At 43.0% G+C, this 22,459-nt stretch overlaps 1 protein-coding gene across 8 annotated transcripts in view; it reads left to right on the forward strand.

Moving 5' to 3' along the window:
- LOC147109494 (ryanodine receptor 3-like) overlaps positions 1-22,459 on the forward strand; it is a 506,629-nt gene that overhangs the window by 56,123 nt on the left and 428,047 nt on the right. For all 8 annotated transcript variants that reach the window (XM_086003490.1, XM_086003491.1, XM_086003492.1 and 5 more), the window contains exon 2: positions 4,650-4,769. In XM_086003490.1, the coding sequence (XP_085859616.1) occupies positions 4,650-4,769 (120 nt within the window). The remainder of the gene's footprint in view (positions 1-4,649; positions 4,770-22,459) is intronic.

The raw sequence follows: 22,459 nt of genomic DNA on the forward strand, positions 1-22,459 counted from the left end.
CTCACTCACTACTTTCCTTCCCATCTTTGTATCATCTGCAAACTTTGATATGTTACACTCGGTCCCCTCCTCCAAATCATTAATATAGATTGTAAAGAGTTGGGGACCCAGCACTGACCCCTGCGGAACACCACTAGTTACTGATTGCCAGTCTGAGAACGAACCATTTATCCCAACTCTCTGCTTTCTGTTAGATAGCCAATCCTCCACCCATGCCAGAATATTACTCCCAATCCCATGATTTTTTATCTTGAGCAATAATCTTTTGTGTGGCACCTTGTCAAATGCCTTTTGGAAGTCTAAATACACTACGTCCACTGGTTCCCCTTTATCCACCCTGTATGTTACTTCCTCAAAGAACTCAAGCAAATTTGTCAAACATGACTTCCCCTTCATAAAACCATGCTGACTTTGTCCTATTAAATTATGTTTATCCAAATGTCCTGTTACTGTCTCCTTAATAATGGACTCTAAAATTTTACCAACCACAGATGTTAGGCTAACAGGTCTATAGTTTCCAGCCTTCTGCCTACTACCCTTTTTAAATAAGGGTGTTACATTAGCAGTTTTCCAATCTGCCGGGACCTTTGCTGAGTCCAGGGAGTTTTGGAAAATTATTACCAATGCATCCACAATCCCTACCGCCACTTCCCTCAAGACCCTAGGATGTAAGCCATCAGGGGCAGGGGATTTATCCCACCTTGAGTCCCATTATTTTACCAAGTACCACTTCCTTAGTGATTTTAATCGTATTTAGCTTCTCCACCCCCCCCCCCCCTAGAGCCCCCTGTTTGTCCAGTGTTGGGATATTCTTAGTGTCCTCTACCGTAAAGACTGACACAAAATAATTGTTCAGCGTTTTTGCCATCTCCATGTTTCCCACCATTAATTTCCCGGTCTCATCCTCTAAGGGACAAACATTTACTTTAGCCACCCTTTTTCTTTTTATATAACTACAGAAACTTTTGCTATCTGTTTTTATATTTTTTGCTAATTTACTTTCATAATCTATCTTCCCTTTCTTAATCAATCTTTTAGTTATTTTTTGCTGTCTTTTAAAGACTTCCCAATCTTTTATCCTCCCACTAGATTTGGCTACCTTATATGCCCTTGTTTTTAGTCGGATACTATCCTTAATTACTTTACTTAGCCATGGATGGCTATCTTTTCTTAGTTCATTACAGTATGTAAAATCCATGATTGCATTACTGTTCCAAGTATCCATTATTGTGCTGTGTTAATATACATATCATACATAATACCCCTCCTGGGCTGGTGTAGGGATGCAGTATTATAAATGTTGCTATAGACAAATTAGTCATCTTTAATAGATTTCACAAGAAGCTTTGGTTTATAAAGAAAGACAAAAAAAAACCTTTAATTACCTCAAAGTATTGTTAAACAAAATAAATACTACTTTAATTATTGTTGCTGAGTCAGTAACAGTAATAATTACTGCTTTTGTTTGCAAAGAAATGTGGCATTTTATTCAAACAGTGTTAAATTACAGGTTTAACAACCTATATGTCAGTTAATACAATGTTGGGACATAGAGCCAGAAAACTGGAGCATGGAGCTACACAGATTGTACTAAGGCATTTATCATACACTGGTTAGATCACATTTGGAGTATTGTGTTCAGTTTTAGTTGCCATGCTTCAAAGTAGAGATACATGCATTATGGCGGGTGCAGGGACGAGCAAGAATGATGCCAAGTGTAAAGAGGATTATTGGAGTTCTTCAGTCTGGAAGTAAATCATTGAGGTATATAAAATATTAAATGGTATAAATAAAGTAAACCCAGAATATTTTGAAAGGAAGATTTGTTCAGTGGTGGGATCATATTGTAGGTGGCAGATATGGTGGAAGATTGTCTTGCAAATGCAAGGCAGCCTCACCAATAATATAAATTTTTAACAAGACTTTCAAAATGTGTATCAGTACAGGTACTCAAAAGGAGAAGAATTTACCCATGTTAATGAAGCATTCAAACATTTAAGTATGAAAACCTAAAAAGAACTTTTAACTATTATTAACTATAGCATAAGAGATCAAATTGCAATGAGGCTACCTGCTGTGAAGGCACAGTGCAGTGGAGGAGAGTTCATTTAGTCACCTCGCTCGATTTTTGGTCAATCACTCGTTTGTTTGTTTGTTCAGTGTGCAAATGAATTAACTCTTCCCCTCACTGCAGTGCGTTTTCCAACTGCCAATTGTGATTGCAATGCAACAAAATATCATATTCCCCAAATGGGATGGTGTCCATCAGCGGCCATGAGGCAGATCAATAGTGGTACATCACTCAGGCAAAATTATCTATGATTGAATGTGCTCTCTACTGACTAGTCTATTTCTGATTAGTGTTTTAGAAGCATACTTTAGACACCTGAAGAACTACATCAGCTCGCAACACACTAGTACCTACCCCTGTGTTATAACACAGTGGTCCTTTCTGATCCTATGGCATTTCAAAGAAAATTACTTATTAGCTTTCCCATTCATTTAAGCAGTGCCAAAAGTATTCAGTCATCATTATTGCTACAACAGTAGCAGAGTGGTAGGTTGTTAAATTATTATAAAATCCATATTGCCACTTAGCTTAGAATTTAAATGTTTCTATCCACTCACCTCTTGTTCTGGCTATTAACTTGACATTACCACTGAATTGTCATCTTTAGTTTGAAGTCAAGCATTTTTTGCATTACCTAATTACTTACAGCATATGAAACTATAAGTAATTTGTTTATTGATTTAATGATAATGAATTCATCCTATAACAAACCATCATTAGAGCCTTGACATTCATTATTGCACTGGGTGAGTTAAAAGCAATGGTCACAATCAGGAACCCTTTTAAAATCAAACAGTTGAAAAGAAGTATGGTTATCCTTTCCTTCCCATAGATTTTTTCCTTACTAAAATCTTTCCTTGAAACAGCGGAAGTAATTTTCATTTTTACTGCCTGGGTGGTAACCTACGGAGTTGTTCACCCGACTATTGTAGAGCCCGTCTGATTTTCATCCCAGTGAAATTAATGTATGCATCTAATGTGAAAAATATTTTATTTCCCAGAAGTGTTATCCTTCTCCTCAACAAATACATGCATATAAAAGACAGTTTAAATCAGTTTTGTGGAATTCACCGTACTTTTGTAAATCACAATTCTAAAACTAATTAGAGAAATTGGCCATCTGTTTTTTTCCTCTCAATTCACTCTGAGTAAAAATAGCTGCCAAGTTAACCCCACAACAGTGACATGAAGTTGCCTTTTATTTATCAAAATGGAACTCCCTGTCAGTTTTTCCACATAATATTTGAAAAATTTAAAGGGAGGCTTCGGGAAGAATCTTCTCAGAAGAGCAGTGGTAGGCAACCTGCTCTGCTTCTTGTATAATATGTATTAGAATTGTGTCCCAGACTGCTAATGGAATACTAGTGTGATTTTAGTTGCACAAAATGTTAAGTTTTAGTAGTTTTCCATTTTTAATTTTAGTTGTGAGACAGTCTTGGTTAATGGAAATCATTTTTTGTTAACAATGGCTTTAGTTATTGTTATAATGAATGAAAATGTAATGACTGACAAATCATGGACCATATGTACCATGCACCTAATGAATCTTGCCCTTAGAACCTAATCCATGATGAAAAGGTAGTTGAGATAGAGAACTATCAACATCCTTCAACCATACCATTTCAGGAAAGGAGGGGTGAAAAGGAAGGAAAGAGGAAAAGATCTAGATCATTATTAATCGGAATCCTCTTAATTTTTCCACTTAAGATCCTTGTCAAACTTTGAATGAGTTGGTGAATCAATCATCTTCTCTATAGAGCTTACCTGTATATCCCGTTAACGTGGCACCAACCAGTGTAAGCATCATGATTTGTCTGGATGGATATGGTCTGGAACTTGCTCAATCAGAAAGAATTATATGCTATCTCCAACTAAGTTGTACAGAATTGTGTTCGTGAATTACGGCCTCCATTTCGGTATTGGTGCAAATGATTACTGAATGCAAAGAAACTCTGTCCCTGAAGGGATCCCTGGATGCCCACTGAGGGGCTTGGAAATTTGGGTGGCTTACTATAGAGCTCAGTGAAATGTGAGTTCGTCCTGTTATGAAGAAGTGCTTGTAATCTCAGGATCTCTTCCATGGCTGTATAATATACCAGTAACATAATCAACAGAACTTCCCTACATATCCTCTTTGTTTTTTCTATTTATTATTAATCTACATATTCCGCCTCCTTCCCTAACATTCAACCCCATATTTAAGCAAAAAAATGATGGGATAGATATGCTGCATTGTATTTAATTTAATTATTGAAATGACATTGCATATTTGCGCTGTAGTACAATGAGCAGTTCACTGTGTAGAGCTTGCACTGTGAGCAGTAAATATGTAGGACGGAATCATAAATTATATTGGGGCATATATTGCAAAGATATCGTTTTTCAGCCTAGTTATTTTGGCCAAATATGATCTCAAGCCAATAATAAGGATCATTTGGGAACCAATTCATATTGACAGTCGGAAGGTTATTGGAAGTTAAGTTGCAAGTGTATTCTTGATAGCAGCTCAAACACTTGACAATCAAAATGTTAGCAAAATTAAAAGTTGTTCTCATCAGACTCATTTTTCTCTTCACAGGATGATGAAGTTGTACTTCAGTCCATTGCCACCATCCAGAAGGAACAACGTAAATTTTGCCTGTCAGCTGAAGGATTTGGTAGTCGTTTGTGCTTTCTTGAGCCTACGTCAGAAGCTAAGGTATTCAAATTCTATACCTGAGATTTCAAAATGTATGTTTCAATATGTTCTTTTTCAGTGATGACATAGGGTCTAAAATCCCATGTGCCAAATGCTTTCTGTAAATTGAATTTGTGCATTATCATGGATTAATCAGGCAGCTGTCACCTGCTAAATAGGACAAATAAAATTCAGTTTCATTTTAATAAGTTCAAATCTTATTTCCTTTCTCTTTCTTTGCCATATTTGGGCAAGTGCCAAGCACTTAATCAAATTATTCTTGAGCCATTGCTGGGGCTTAGTGGATGAATTGAGCAATGCTAAAAACAAATAATGGGCTGGAAATTACGGTCCGAGGTTTCCCGCGGGTGAATGCTTCCGAACTGCAAGAAAAGTATGCACCTACCTGGTGCCTCCAGAGCTGCGAAGACCCGCGCCCCTGGGCTTGCAGGTGTACGCCTGCGTAAAGGCACACGTATCCCAGGGGCGAATGAGGTCCGCAACTGTCCCTGGGATCAGGTGGGCTGGCCCAACCAATCAAAAACGGGGATTCCCATTATGCTTATGGGAATTCCATTTACGTACGGAATCCCCATAAGCATAATAGGAATCCCGTAAAAAAAATAAGAGCATAAGAAGTAGGAGCAGGAGTAGGCCATTTGTCCCCTCGAGCCTGCTCCTCCATTCAATAAGATCATTGCTGATCTTTTACCTCATTTCCACTTTCCTGCACTATCCTCATATCCCTTGATTCCCTTAATATCCAAAAATCTACCAAAGTGGATAACTTCACATTTCTCCACATTATATTCCATTTGCCATGTTGCCTACTCATTTAGCCTGTCTGTATCCCCTTGAAGCCTCTTTGCATCTTCCTCACAACTTACATTCCCACCTAGCTTTGTATCATCAGCAAACTTGGATATATTACATTTGGTCCCCTCATCCAAATCATTGATACAGATTGTGAATAGCTGAGGCTCAAGCATTGATTCTTGCGGTACCCCCCTAGTTACAGCCTGCCAACCCGAAAATGACCCATTTATTCCTACTCTGTTTTCTGTCTGTTAACCAATCCTCAATCCATGCTAGTATATTACCCCCAATCCCATGAGCCCTAATTTTGTTCAATAACCTCTTGTGTGTCACCTTATTGAATGCCTTCTGAAAATCCAAATATACCACATCCACTGGCTCCCCCTTATCTATTCTGCTAGTTACAACCTCAAAAAACTCTTAGGGAAATCATGTTTGATGAATTTGTTTTCATAAATCAGTGTTGACTCTGCCCAATCCTATTATTATTTTCTAAGTGCCCTGTTACCAGGATTCTAGCATTTTCCCTACTATTGATGTCAGGCTAACTGGTCTGTAGTTTCCCGTTTTCTCTCTCCCTCCTTTCTTAAATTTCTTAATTTAATTACCAAGCGTAAGCGTTTTGATGGGCATTCGCTGGACAGTAGTTGGGCACTCTGCACCAGCGAATGTCCATTTCCTGCGCATGGGTACAGTCTGTCAAGTTGAAACTTGACAGATCGCAAGATCCGGGTTTTCGTGCACGCGCATCACATGCAGAAACCCAGAACTTGCGGGGCACTTACAACTGTACGCGCTCATAGGCCCTTGGAAAATCCGGGCCATGATTTGTAGAATAAGTATCTGAAATGTAAAACAAAATAACTCGTACATTCCAGATTTAAAATATTTTCATAAAGTTTTATTATTTCCTCAATTTGCTTATAGCCACACAATTTTTTCATAGTCAACATGGCAAAATGTTGGAGATTTCGCATCACTCCATGATGAATTACGAAGGGAGATGAAGCTGTTAGGGCTAGTTGAACTCCCCGCCCCCCCCCCCCCATTCATCATCTGCTTATGTGGATAGCCATTAGTCGTCCACGTTTGAATTATTAAAAGTTGGGTAAATGTGAAGGTGAAGTTTATTACAGAATTTGAGACATTTCAAGTTTGCAACAGGGATGCTGCACTTATCCTGGCACACACACTAATATCCTATCTACCGAGCAACATAATAGAGGCCTAGAAATTCGGTTGGTAGCGCCAGTGATTAGCGCCTAAAGAGCCGAGAATTGGGGCGTTACCCAATTTTCGGGCGGGCGCAGTGAATATAGCGCCACCTCCCATATTGAGTAGCCTTTTAGCGCTAGCGCTAACGCTTTGTGCGTGCCCGCGGGCACAGGCAGATCATGACGTCATTTCAGTGTGCAACGCCTTTTTGGCGCCCCTGACCGGATATTCGGTAGCGCCCGCAACCTTTCCGCCTGGCGCTATTAGTGACAGTTGGATGGAGCGTTCCCAGGCCCTTCTCGGACTCGGGGGGCGGGGGGGGGTGCTTATTTAAAGGGGACAGCACTAGTATAAAAGCTGCAGCCATTTGGGCTGGCCATTCTGATCGTTGCTGGAGAGAGTTGCTGACCTTCTGTTAGACAGTACTTTTCTCATTGAGCCTTTGGAGTCACTGGCACTGGCAGCTTGAGGGCCCGGCTCCCGAGCTGGTGATGCAGCATCTGAAAGCAGGGAGGTGGAAGAGTGGCTTTAGCAAAAGGACAGCTTGGCAGCAAGGGATGCCAGATTGCAGCAAGGCTATGACATGGGTCCACAGTGAGAAAGCATGCTGGCGGGGGGAACAAGTGGAAGGAGCCAGTTGTAAAAGGTGCGAACCTTACCATCGCTGTCGACAATGGGGTCGGCAGCTGCAGTGGTTACAGGACCATTCAGACGTCCTCCAAGAATCTGGTGGACTCTCTCCTCGAGATCCGTGAGAGTGACCACTTGTGGAGGTCCTCCACCGGTGCGAAGCTGGTCTTTGCCAATCCTTGCCAGCTTGGACTGCAGGGGAAAGGAGGGGAAGTTATGTTACCTGATGCCCTGAGTGATTATCTCATGCCCCCCATGGTGCAAGAGCCCTTACATGACGCTTTGAGTCAAATGTGGATGTGTGTGCACAGAAAGGGCCATGGGTGCTTGCTGGCAGATGGCCAATGGGGCACAGGCCACCCTGTTGCCATAAAGTCAGGTGCAAATGAAGGGATGCAGAAGTTTGCAGAAACAACACGCACCCTCATGACCCGAGTGAGGTCGTTGAATTTCTTTCTGCATTGGACAGGGCTCCTGGTCACCATGTTGCTGGAGTTGACCCTCTGGCATACATCCCTCCAAGCTCGTCGGTAGTCCTTATTATTAAATCCGTGTGTTAATGGAGACACGGAATGCAGGAGTTGATTTAACAAGTCTTTACTGAATGGAGACAATCGGGCACTGAAACTGCAGAAGGTTGCTAGCGCCTGTTTATACAGGGGTGGTCACTGCCGGTACTGCAGTCTGAGACCAGTTATTCTCTTAAAGGTACACGTACACAACAATTCCTCCCCTTTTAGATAAACAGTACATAACATTCATTTAACAGCTAAATGATAACTAATTACAATCACAATTACGGTTGCTAGATACATTGGTTGAGGTTAATCAATTATAAGTTCAGTCTTTGAGGAGGCTTCCTGATTCTGTCTGGATAACGCCTCTTTGGGGTATCAGGTTCTTCTGGCAAGGTTGAGTCGGGATCAATGTCGTTGTTTGGTTCATCTGCTTCCAATATCACCGATTCTGCGGTAGATGCAATTGGTACGTCAGTTTCATCGCCAGGTGTATCAGATCGTAGTGTGGAGTTGACGTTTTCCCGTGACTCTAGAATCTGGTCAGCATGGCGTCTTACAATGCTCTCTTCAACGTCCACGGTATACATGAGAGGTCCTTGCCGTGTACAAATTGTTCCTGGCTGCCATTTCTCTGTGCGGTAGTCCCGGGCCAAAACTGGTTGACCTATCTTAAAACTCCTGGTCGGTCTTTCATTCATATTCTGAAACTGCCTGTTCTCCACATCTCTTCTGATGTTCGGCTTAACCAAATCCAAGCGGCATCGTAGTCTTCGATTGAAGAACATCATGGCAGGAGTTTGGTTGGTAACCGCATGTGTCGCATTCCGGTAGGCAAACAAGAAGTTGTCCACCTTGTGTTGTAGGAGTATATCTTCATTACACATTGCCTTGATAGCCTTCTTGAATGTTTGAACAAACCTCTCAGCCAATCCATTAGTGGCTGGATGATATGGGGCAGATGTGTAATGCTTAACACCATTGTTCCTTAAGAACCTCCGGAACTCTTCAGACACAAACTGTGGTCCATTGTCAGAGCAAATCTGTTCAGGCAGCCCATTTCTGGCGAATATGGTTCGTAAGACTGGAATAGTTTTTTCTGTAGAGGTTGAGGACATTTTTATTACCTCTGGCCACTTTGAATGCGCATCCACCGCAATTAAAAACATCGAGTCCATAAAGGGACCAGCAAAATCAATGTGCACCCTTTGCCATGGAGATGAGGGCCACTCCCATGGATGTAGAGGGGCTTGTGGTGGGCGTTTTGGACCTTCTGGCATCCTGTACAGCTCTTGGTCATCTCTTTGATTTCTCTATCGATTCCCGGCCACCACACAAACGCTCTAGCTAAGTTCTTCATTTTTACCCCTCCCAGATGGCCTTCATGAAGCTCATTGAGCACTCTATCCTTCAATTTGGGTGGAATCACTACTCTGGATCCACACATCAAGGTTCCTCTGCACACTGACAGCTGTTCTCTTCTCGGCGAGAATGCTGGCAGCAGTGGTTCGCCATGTGCTGGCCATCCCTTCACCGTTAAATCATAGACCCGGGATAGTGTCGGGTCATTTCGTGTTTCCTTTTCTATGTTTGCATTCGTCACAGGGAGACATTCGACTATGGTCGAGTGGAATATCTCCATTGGATCCACTGCAAGTTCCTCTTCCACCGTCGGCAACGGTAGGCGCGACAATCCATCAGCATTCCCATGCTGTTTAGTTCCTTTGTACTCGATGTCATATTGGTGTGCCCCTAGGAAAAGGGACCACCTCTGTAGCCGTTGTGCTGTCATTATCGGTACGCCCTTCTGAGGGTTGAAAATGGAGACAAGAGGTTGATGATCAGTTATTAGAGTAAATTTTTGACCGTGCAGGTAGTGATTGAACTTCTTCACCCCCCACACTAGGCTGAGGGCCTCTCTGTCAATCTGGGCGTAGTTACGCTCGACTGAAGTTAACGAGCGTGACGCAAAAGCTATCGGCCTCTCGGAACCATCAAGGAATTTGTGACAGTACCGCCCCATGCCGTAGGGAGACGCATCACACGCCAGTCTTATCGGTAGTGATGGGTTGTAGTGAGCCAATACTTCTCTTGAAGTGATTAGATCCTTACTCTTCTGAAAGGCCCGCTTACATTCACCGCTCCATTTCCATGCTACTCCCGTTCGTAGTAGGGCGTTCAGTGGATGCAGAATTGTGGACAAATTCGGCGAAAACTTATGGTAGTAATTCACCAATCCGAGGAATGACCTCAGTTGCGACACATTTTCAGGCGCTGGAGCCTTAACTACCGCTTCAATTTTGTCAGGGGACTTATGTAACCCCTCTTCATCAATCACGTGGCCACAATACGATATCTATTTCTTAAAAAACTCGCACTTGGGGTGATTGGCTCGTAGCCCATGTTCACGTAGTCTAGTGAGTACCTGCTCTAGGTTGGCAAGGTGTTCACTGTCATCTTCACCTGTCACCAGGATGTCGTCCAAGTAACACTGAGTCCTCGGAATCCCTTGCAGGACTTGTTCCATCGCTCTTTGCCATATCGCTGGAGCTGATGCTACTCCGAATACCAGTCGATTATACTGGAAAAGACCTTTGTGAGTGTTTATCGTAAGATACTTCCTAGAGGATTCTTCAACCTCCATCTGCAAATATGCTTGTGCTAGGTCAATTTTTGTAAAACGCTTCCCTCCAGATAGTGAGGTGAAGATATCTTCTATCCTTGGAAGAGGATATTGTACTGTGTGAAGGACTGGGTTCACTGTCACCTTGAAGTCCCCACAGATGCGAACCTTCCTTGGCTCCTCAGACTTATTGTTTAACGTTTTCTTCATGACAGGAACGATGGGTGTCGCCCACTCGCTCCAGTCTACCTTAGATAACACGCCTGCATTCTCCAGATTCTCCAGCTCTGCCTCAACGGCTGGGCGAATTGCATATGGTACCGGTCTTGCTTTGAAAAACTTGGGAATTGCATTCTCCTCTATTTTTATCGAGGCGGTTACGCCTTTAAGAGTGGCCAGTTCTTGTTGAAATACCTCTTTGGCGTCAGCTAAGATTGTTGACAATCATCCAGGAGTGACGTCGTCATCCTTTTTACCAGCCACCGTCAGTGCCTGAATGGAGTGCCAATCTAAACTTATCTTTCTGATCCATTCACGTCCCAATAACGGTGGTCCACCATCTTGCAGAATGTAGAGATACAATTTCCGTATTTTCTTGCCGTTGTATTCGACAGGCACCCTTATTTCTCCTCTGGGGTATACTTTTTGCCCCGTATATGTCCTCAAGACAATGGATGTCTCTCAAGGGTATGTGTGAGAATAGCCGCTCGTAGTCTCGTCGATTCATGATGGTTAGAGCTGATCCTGTATCCAATTCCATTTTGACTTGGGACCCTGCTATCGTGAGGGTGACCCACATGGTTCGGTGATCCTCTTTTGCGATTACGTTGTGAAGTTTAAGACAGCTTAGGCTCTTGTTCCCGGATTCACTATCGCTCATCTGGTCTTCGGAACTACTGTCCGTCATCTTTTGTACTTTCCTGTACTGTTCCTTAGTAGCCTTTTTATTGTCGTTGGTCTTCTTCTCAGACCTGCAAACTCGTGCAATGTGTCCCATCTTTCCGCATTGCCTGCATATTTTGTCCTTGGACCAGCAGTCCTTCTGGTCATGGTTTGTTCTGCCGCAGCGATAACATTTTGCAAATCCCCGTGTCATTTCGTGGGTGCCGTATTCCTGTGGCTTTTGTTGTATTTCCGCAGCTCCCCTTGCTGCTGCTTCATACGATACTGCCACGCTGAAAGCCTTATCTAACGTCAGCTCTTTCTCTGAGAGTAACCTCTTCTGGGTTCCTTCACTCAGGAGTCCACAGACAAATTTGTCCCGTAAGGTATCTGCCAGTCCTGCTCCGAACTGGCAGTGCTTTGATAGCTTGCGTAGTTCCGTAAGGTAATCAGCATTGCTCTCATTTTTATGCTGATTTCTCCTGTGGAATTTAAATCTTTCTGCTATCAGCAGCGGCGTAGGATTTAGGTGTTCCTGTAGGATAGCAACAATTTCGTTAAAACTCTTCGCCTTTGGTTTGGCTGGAGTAATCAGGTCCCGCAATAGGCCGTACGTTCTTGCGCCCATTAAATTTAGCAATACCGATGCCTTTTTCTCCTCGGCTATTTCGTTTGCCTCGCAATATACCTCGACTCTTTCCACATACGTGGTCCAGTCTTCTATTGCATTATCAAAGGAAGTGATATCACCAGTCTTTGGCATCTTGAAAATCTAAGATGGCGCCTCCCGCGCTTTGCCTTCGTCCCCGATTTAACAAAATGGTGCCTCCCGTGCTTTTCTTTCTTCCCCGCCGAGTTAAGATGGCACCTCCCGCGCTTTCCCGCCGCTGCCGCTGCTGTCAACGCCGCTCTCCGCGGTATTTTTATTTTTAACCGTTCCCGTCGTGGAGCGGACCCTCTGGGACACCTCCCTCCCTCTTCTTGGGTCCGAACGCTGCCCGGCTGCGAAGCACCAGCCGTGCCCTGTGTGCTCCACCCTCTCTCTCTCTCTTCGCTTCCCGACTCGCTGCCCAGCCCCGTTGCAGAGCCACCCGATCGAGCTCTAGCCCGCCGCAGCCCAGGAAGGATCAATGCACTACCTGCCACCAGCCCGATTGGCTGGGAAACCACAGACTGGAGACCAAGCCTGGCTCTCGACAGTCTCTCCTGCACTTTTCAAGTCGATGATTTGGAGGGCGGTTGCCCACGGTCGACGCCCGTTTCTCGAGTTTCTGTGGATTATTTTTTTATTTTTCTCTCTTCTGGCTTCGACCGTCAATAACGTCGTCTGAGGTGCTGCCGAGTTGCAGGTAAGTTCGTTTCTTACTCGTCGCTAGTATTAAATCCGTGTGTTAATGGAGACACGGAATGCAGGAGTTGATTTAACAAGTCTTTACTGAATGGAGACAATCGGGAACTGAAAGTACAGAAGGTTGCTAGCGCCTTTTTATACAGGGGTGGTCACTGCCGGTACTGCAGTCTGAGACCAGTTATTCTCTTAAAGGTACACATACACAACACTTATGATTCGGCCTCCTGCCATTGTCTGGGTAGAGAACATCTCGCCGGCGCTCCACTGCGGCTACCAATTGCTCCAGAGCCTCATTGGTGAAGCGCTCTGCTCTCTGTCTCACCTTCTCCATCTGGTCCAAGCTTTTAGCGCCAGAGAAGGGCCTGCGCCGATTTCTGAGGCCTGCAAGGTGCAGAGTGTGGATGCTGAAGCTGACTGACCCACCCCTTTAAGAGCTGGCCGGTGCCTGGAAGTCTCGTGGTCATCGGTAATTGAGAGCACCTGCGCTGCGCCCGTCCGCTCCGATATTGGGTTGCACCGGAAGTTTAGTGCCTTAGGAGTCCCGTGTAATGCCTGAATTTGCGCCTCAATCACCTTGAGGGGCGATGCAACCCAATATCGCGCCAGGTGGCGATAAGTTGCATCTGGCTATAAACCTTGCGCTGCACCAATTCTAGTGCCCCAAGCGGGGCTATACCCAATTTCTAGGCCAAAGTGTTTTAAAAGCTTGCTAATGACCTACTATGTAGAGTCTTAAAGCCTGAATAAAGACATTTAGCTGAAGTTTGCTGTGGTTCCATCATTAAGTGGCTGTTCTTGTGTTGTGGAGTACTTTAAACCAACACTTGACACAAGGTTTTACTGTAGATCGATAGTCAAGCTGTCTTTATTGCACCGGTGGGGAAACAGTCTGCTCTGTCTTAGCCAGACTTTTCCAAATTGGTACAGCAAACACTGCATTTTTATACATTACAATACACATGTCCAGCTCATTCAAAATTAATTCCTGCCACCTGATTGGATCTTGGCCTGCATGCACCTTCACGGATTGGTTACGAATCTTAATATAAACATGTATAAGCTGCCTCTTCAATCAATCACTCAAACTGCTGAATGCTAATTAAAAGATACCTTGGAATGTAACCTAGGTAATAAAGTTCTTACGGGCAGTTGAAATGCTGGACATGCTGTCTCCATTTAATTGTTTTATATCTCTCCAAAGGTCAGCTATCTTTGACTGTATCTTTATGGATGTGGTCTTTCATGTTAGTCCCTGTCCTTACACTATTCAGTGAAACTACCAGCGATGTCAGTTTAACTCTTTCCCCACTGCATCTTTGTAATATGGATCAGTAGTTTTCATGATGCTGGATAAGAATCCTGGAGTCATCATCAATGTTAAAATTCAGCACTGGCCAGGATTCAGACTCAAAGGGTGTTGATCCACGGGACTGAATTTCGTCACTGATCTCAAGTTGATCGTTATTTGCTTTTATAAATTGTGGCTATACTATTTGGTTATGGCTTACAAAATTGAACTATTTCCCTTTAGTTTGTTTTTTAAGTACAGTACCCTCCTATGTTGTAAGATTCAAATCAAGTGTGCAGTCAATTCACGAACATACTGTAAAAGCAATATTGAGTTGTCTGCCTTGTTGACTTTGTTCTTGCTTTTGTAACGCCATAAAATCACCATGAATAAAAATCAGCTTCAAAGACTTTTTGTCACCACATCAGAGTGGTAGGATTATGGGATTACGCACTCAACTACCCTATTTCCTTCTCGACCAATGAAACCTGTAACTATTATTCAGATCTTTTCTTCATCCCTAACACTAGTGCATTTTTTTTGTAAATATATAAGGAAAAGCAAAACCCTTTTTGGGAAATTACATAAAGATGACATCTTAAAAAAAAAAAAAAAAAAAATGAAAACAGCTTTGAAAACTGTTGAGCCACAATTTCGGCGGCTGGGGTCGGTAACGCAGTCCCAGCCCACGCTCTCCAAGTGATTTTTTGTTGATTGGGCTTGTTAAGCCCGCCCTGCGAGGTTCCCAGCCAATTAATAGGAAGCGGGTCTGATGACATCATTTGATGATGCGTCACCAGCTGGTTTCCTTAAAGGGACCGTGTCCAAATTGATCTTGACAGTTCTGCTGTCAGTGTTCTGCAGCATTGAGGTGCTCCAAACACTGACAAGCACTGCACAGAGGTGCACGGCTGCACCCAGGCTCTCCCATGACTCCCTCCATATGCTTATGGAGGGAGTCACAGCATGCAGGGAGATTCTGTTCCCTTCCCATAGGCGGAAGAGACCTCCCCAGGAGATCCACGCAGCCTGGTTGCACATTGCACAGGAGGACACAAGCAGGGATGTGGTCAGGAGGACCTGGGTGCAGTGCCGCAAGCCTTTCAATGATCTGAGCAGATCACGAAACGTTACTGCCAAGCCACTCTCAACCTCCTCCTGCTGTGCCACTCATCACATCACTCTGCCTTCGCTACCCTACTCCTGCACATCTTTACTCACTCCAACTTACCTTGCACCTCCACCCATCCCTCTCTATCTACATTATCACTTCCACATCTCACTAGCCACCCCTCACACTCACGCTCATCCTACTGCAAGCATACCAACTAACAACACACACAAGGGTAGGCACTTGGGTGGTTTAGCCAGTGTTCATGTGAAGTTTCTGTTAATGTGTTGTCAAACATTGAAATCTATATTTTCAGCACATTACCTTATTGGACAGATCTGTGTTTACCTTTGGAAGTGTCTTAGTGAGTTCCAGTGAATGTTGAGACATAACTCCCACCATCTCCCCCCACCCTTCCACCCCCCCCCCCCCCCCAATTGTGATGAGCGTGAAATGAATGGCTTGGACATTGTAGGGATGCTTTATGGTGCTGGTGTGGGGTGGTGTCAACCTGATGCATCATGTGGCAGCCAGGGTGTACAGCATCAAGTGAAGTAATTCTGGTTATGGTGATGCCATCGCTGGCCTCCCGGGCAGCAATGTTGTCGGGTGCTGATGCCCTGTGTCCTGTGCAGCATCAGGTGATTGTGGAGAAGGTTGGTATTGTTGTTGGTGTGCCTGGTGATGTTGGTGTTGGGGTGATCGTGGAGGGATTCAGAGAACCAAGGTGAGATTTTTTTCAAAGGCACCAATGTGTGCTGGAATAGATGGCAGCTGAAGTTGAGATGACAGAAGCGATCTGTCAATGGTGAGAGAGTTTGCTCCAAGGAGGTGACAGTGGATAGAGAGTTTACACCAAACACTTCCAAACTGCATACAGCTCCAAAGTGTGTTCCAAGTCCTGAAGGCTCAAGCTTCTGACATTGGAAAGTGAACAGCTGTGAAATGGTAGCTTTCATACCACTTTTGCAGCTGTCACCTATTCACAGCAATGGGGAGACATCGAGAACCCGACCCACTTACCTGACGTGATCTCCGAACGACGTGAACCTCGTAAAAAAAAAGTGGTAAAATAGAAATTGGCTGGCAAAATAGTAGTTAACAAGCGTTTAACAAGCATTTAACTATCTTAAATGCCTCCCCCGCCGCTTGGTGTCAGGTCTGTTGTGAAATTGCAGACCCGACACTTTGGAAACTTACATGGAGGCGAGTTCGGAGCGGACTCCCAACCCGCTGTCAATCATTTCGATTTTGACAGTGGACCTGCCTCTGAACCCGCTCTCTGAGCGCCGGCAAAATCGTGGCCTTGATGTCTGCAGAATATCTGAATAGTTGAGAAATATTTCATTGGTTTGAGACTCAGGCAAAGCGATGTGGCTGGTGGAGGTGACACTTAGACTCCTCGCCTCAGCAGCCTGCCTTCCTAAAAGTCAGGAATGAACCAATAAAGTTGTATCTCATGTCAAGTAAAGCTAGGTCAGATGAAGTCGAGCTAACTGCAAAGCCCGTTTCTACTCTGTTTCAATAACATGCTTACCGTCAACTTCAGAAGAGCAGTCCCTGTTGCATCGGTATGAAATTTCTATTTCCTATACAAATTATTCTTGTAGCTTTTCTGAATCAGTTTGCCAAATGAAGGCATAGTTTTCTGCTGTGGGCCTTTCATATAGGGCCCTTAAAGCCAGGAGACACTTTCATCCCATCAGTCAGATGAATTTGAACTCACAGGTCCAAGAGATGACACCCAGTTCCCAATTTTTTTTATTATAAGAATGAGGAAAACATTAGGTTAGGCCATTACGTGACTTTATCATAAAGAGTTTATTTTAATTCTGGAAATACAGTTTATAATTAAAATGAAGAAAAAGCTAACAAAATTATCTGTGGCTTTTTAGAGAGAACAAATTAGATTGGTTGGAAAGCTTACTAAGCATGTGAATGAGTTCACAGAAAATACTTCCAAGATTATCAGTCAATAAACAGGAGGAGCTATCAAACCGAATATGCTGACAAGTGGCAGATCGATAAAGTGGATCTTTCATTTTTAAATGGAAATTGTGTTGCTGATTCTGGAAACCATCCTTCTTTAGCAATTTTCGCATAACCTAATTAAAAGCTTATGTGGTTGAGTACATGTTCCAGGAAATAAACACGTCAAAACTGCATGTATACTATACTTCAGTATAAATTGCACTAACAAATACCAACCTTCTGGGAATCTGAAAAGCATTGGTGTACGTCTAATTCATTATTGTTTTATTATTTAAAATGCTTTTGCTTAAGATACTTCTGAATATTTGTCAGTGATGAGATTCTGCTCTTTAGAAATGAGGAAAAATAAAATCAATCTTTGCTGCACCATATTCAAGTCATCTCTTCAGGTTGCAATCTTGCTGTCTGAACTCCAACAAGGTAATTTGACAAGCCATTAAGTGGCCAGGTACAGCTTAGGTCAGATGCAGATGTGAAGTTTGCTCCGCACAGCCATCTTCAGTAACCCAGCCTCAGAAACTCAGTCTGTGTTGTGCCAGTATAATATTTCCAACAAGCACTTTTTCCAAGACCTTTCCAAGTGAAATTGTGCAATTAGTGCTGACTTATGGCTTGTTATATTTTGTGGAATTGTGCTCAATAAGAGCTGGGTTCAAGCTCCTCACAGATGAAAGGATAATGTTTTAGCCCACTGGACCAACCAGTCTCACTTCGCCACTGGAGTATACTCAATTCTGCTCATTTTATCCATACATCCATATAAGCACAGTGATTCATTTTTAGCATCTGGAGATTTTCCCTGCTATCCTTTAAGTGTTTCACTCTTTCTGTCTCTTTTTCTGTTTCCTGTGACGTTTTGACTTTTTCTCAATTTTCCCACCCTTCCATTTGATTTACTTGAAGTTTTTATGTCTCACTCGCTTTTCTCATCATGGCCCATTTTCCTGGGTCAAGGTTATTAGATATTCATTCCAGACTTTCAGTGGAATCCCCACCAGTGGTTGTCTTCACTTGCTGGAGATGAGGGTGGACAGGGCAGGGCAGAGAAAGAAAGAAAGACTTGCATTTATATAGAGCCTTTCACGACCACTGGACAACTCAAAGTGCTTTACAGCCAATGAAGTACTTTTGGAGTGTAGTCACTATTGTAATGTGGGAAACACGGCAGCCAATTTGCGCAAGCAAGCTTCCACAAACAACGATGTGATAATGACCAGATAATCTGTTTTTGTTATGTAGGCTGCAGGATAAGTATTGGCCAGGACACCAGGGATAACTCACCTGCTCTTCTTCGAAATAGTGCCATGGGATCATTTACGTTCACCTGAGAGGTTTAAGGAAATGGTGGGTTGCGGAGAAAAGAGACCAGGGATTTTCTTTGCTCTCCAGGATAATCCTGGAGTATTGGGTGGTTTGGGCAGATAGTTATTTAACAAATATGACACCCTCTTCTCTGCTGATCTGATATAAGCTGGAAGTTGTCATCGAAACAAAGACCTACAAGATTCACTTTTCCATCAGATGGCTCCCAGTGCACATAATAAGACTTGCATTTTTATCGCACTTCAGCACATCTTTCAAAAGCATCACAAAGTGCTTCCCATATAATGAATTACAATGTCCATTTTTTGGAATGTGCTCACAGCAGCCAATGAATCACCAATTAATATTTCTTGGTGCTGTTGGTTGAGAGAGTAACTTCCTACTTAGCTTTGAATAGTGCTATGGAATCTACACTGATCACCAGAACTGGCAGAACTTTTGGGGTAGCTCAGGAACAACTTCAGACATGCCCCCTTGATATGTGTGGGGAAGGCGGGGTAGAAGTAGGCAGAAGATCCACCCATGTTCCCCTACTTGAAAATGACTGCACATAACTAACAGGGCAGACTCTCGGCAGAACTGGTCTATTGAACAGCCAGGATTAAGTGGTGACTGTCTTAATTGGCACAGCACCAAACGATGAGCACTGTCGTCATGATTGAGGTAAGCACGTCAATGTCACTGACCACAAATAAATTTATTTCAGAAAGACTATCCTGTGTTATATCTTTGGCTGCAATAACAGATGGGTGATAAAACTGAGGAAATTAACATTAGTGACTATATACAATAAAATGTGTTCCAGGTATTTAATCATGGTGAGTGAGAACTGACATATAGACAGATAGGTTTACATGTTCTATTAAGGCAGAACTTATAATTGGCAAAGCTCATGTTTGAAAGCTTAAACACACTCAAGTTACATTCATGTGTGTACTATTTTTATCCAGGCGTTAACCTGTTTAAAATAAGCAGGTTAATGCTTGCGTAAAAATGGTGCACATAGAAATTTAATCTAAATGCATTAAGCATTCAATGATAGGAAGTTCTACACTATTGTATATTTAACACTTTCTTTGCAAATTTTTTAAGTGGCTTGGGAAAACTGATTTATTTTATGTGACTTTAAGCCTGACTTTATATTGTAGCTGTTAGTTTAAGGCTGGTATTCGTGAAGTGAAATAGGCAGTGAGTATACTGAAATTACACTGCTGGATGTATCTTGTTGCAAATTACACTACGGTCACCGGAGGCTCTGCACATGCATGCTTGGATCCTTGCACAGAGCTTCACTTCCAGGTAGCTACTGTTTATCCATCGTGAAGATCCTTTACTTTCCTTTTGCAATATTGTCTAACCCTGCCTTTACCTCACCCCCAATGCCCTCCATGCCAACCTCCTGAAATCCACTCCACACAGACTTCAACTCATCCAGGGCAGGATATTAGGGCAGATGACCAAAAGCTTGGTCAAAGAGGTAGGTTTTAAGGAGAATCTTAAAGGAGAAGAGAGCGAGGTGGAGAGGTTTAGGGAGGGAATTCCAGAGTTTAGGGTTTAGGCAGTGAAGGCACGGCTGCCAACAGTGGAGCAATAAAAATCGGAGATTCACAAAAGGCCAGAATTGGAGGAACTATGAGATCACAGAGGGTTGAAGGGCTGGAGGAGGTTACAGAAACCAGGAGAGAGAGATAGTTGTTGGATATCTCACATCATTTGGCTTTAAAATAGTTGGATAAGAAACTGACTTCTAATTTATATTAGCACTGTCATGTCGACACACACGTTACGTTGACACACAATTGGTAGTATAACTGCATCCTAATCTACAAGTAGGAACCTGTGCCCCTGTGGTGAAGTGGTATTGCTGGGATCTGCATTAAAGCGTTAATATTCTAGATTAACACAGTGGCCTTGAAAATCTGCATGTGGACATCTTCACATACGTGCCAATATGCACCTGGCAGACATAGAAATATAGAAAAATAGGAGCAGGAGTAGGCCATTCGGCCCTTCAAGCCTGCTCCGCCATTCACAATGATCATGGCTGATCCTCTATCTCAATACCATATTCCCGTTCTTTCCCCATACCCCTTGATGCCTTTTGTGTCTAGAAATCTATTTATCTCCTTCTTAAATACATTCAGTGACTTGGCCTCCACAGCCTTCTGTGGTCGAGAATTCCACAGGTTCACGACCCTATGAGTGAAGAAATTTCTCCTCATCTCAGTCCTAAGTGTCCTACCCCGTATCCTTAGGCTGTGACCCCCTTGTTCTAGAACCCCCAGCCAGGGGAAACCTCCTCCCTGCATCCAGTCTGTTTAGCCCTGTCAGAATTTTATACGTTTCAATGAGATCCCCTCTTATTCTTCTAAACTCTAGTGAATACAGGCCTAGTTGACCCAATCTCTCCTCATACGACAGTTCTGCCATCCCAGGAATCAGTCTGGTGAACCTTCGCTGCACTCCCTCTATGGCAAGTATATCCTTTCTTAGGTAAGGAGACCAAAACTACACACACTACTCCAGGTGTGGTCTCACCAAGGCCCTGTATAACTGTAGTAAGAAATCCTTGCTCCTGTACTCAAATCCTCTTGTAATGAAGGCCAACATACTATTTGCCTTCCTAACTGCTTGCTGCACCTGCATGTTTGCTTTCAGTGACTGGTATACAAGGACACCCAGGTCCCTTTGTACATCAGCATTTCCCAATCTCTCACCATTTAAATAATACTCTGCCTTTCTGTTTTTCCTACTGAAGTGGATAACTTCACATTTATCCACATTATACTGCATCTGCCATGTATTTGCCCACTCACTCAACTTGTCTAAATCGCCTTGAAGCCTCTTTGCATCCTCCTCACAACTCACAATCCCACCTAGTTTTGTGGCGTCAGCAAACTTGGAAATACTACATTTGGTTACCTCATCCAAATCATTGATATATATTGTGAATAGCTGGGGCCCAAGCACTGATCCCTGCGGTACCCCAAAAAAGACCCATTTATTCCTACTCTCTGTTTCCTGTCTGTTAACCAATTTTCAATCCATGCCAGTATATTACCCCCAATCCCATGTGCTTTAATTTTGCACACTAACCTCTTTTGTGGGACTTTATCAAAGGCCTTTTGAAAATCCAAATACAGCACATCCACTGGTTCTCCCTTATCTAGTCTACCAGTTACATCTTCCAAAAACACCAGTCAACATAAATCCATGTTGACTTTGTCTAACCCGTTGATATTTTCTAAGTGTCCAGTTATCACAGCCTTTATAATAGACTCTAGCATTTTCCCTACTACTGATGTTAGGCTAACCGGTCTGTAGTTCCCTGTTTTCTCTCTCCTTTTTTAAACAGTGGGGTTACATTTGCCACCCTCCAATCTGCAGGAACTGTTCCATAATCTATAGAATTTTGGAAGAGGATAACCAATGCATCCACTATTTCCATGGCTACTCTTTTAGTACTCTGGGATGCAGATTATCAGGCCCTGGGGATTTATCAGCTTTCAGTCCCATTAATTTCTCCAGCACTTTTTTTTACTAATGCTAATTTCCTTTAATTCCTCCTTCTCACTCGACCCTTGGTTCCCTAGCATTTCTGGGAAGTTATTTGTGTTCTCTACCGTGAAGACAGAACCAAAGTATTTGTTCAATTGCTCTGCCATTTCCTTGTTCCCCATTATAAATTCTCCCGTTTCTGATTGTAAGGGACCTACATTTGTCTTCACTAATCTTTTTCTTTTTACATACTTGTAGAAGCATTTACAGTCTGCTTTTATGTTCCTTGCAAGTTTGCTCTCATACTCTCTTTTTCCCCTCTTAATCAATCTCTTGGTCATTTTTTGCTGACATTCCAGGGTCATGTAAGATTTGGATCACAGGTCACACACAGATTACCCAAAGGGTCTTAGGAGTTGTAAGGCTTTTTATTAGAGTGCTACAGTTTAAGCATAATCAGATATTAC

Source organism: Somniosus microcephalus, chromosome 12 (genome assembly GCF_052327205.1).
Source record: "Somniosus microcephalus isolate GS21.2 chromosome 12, FLI_Smic_1.0, whole genome shotgun sequence".
NCBI classification, from domain to species: Eukaryota; Metazoa; Chordata; class Chondrichthyes; order Squaliformes; family Somniosidae; genus Somniosus; species Somniosus microcephalus.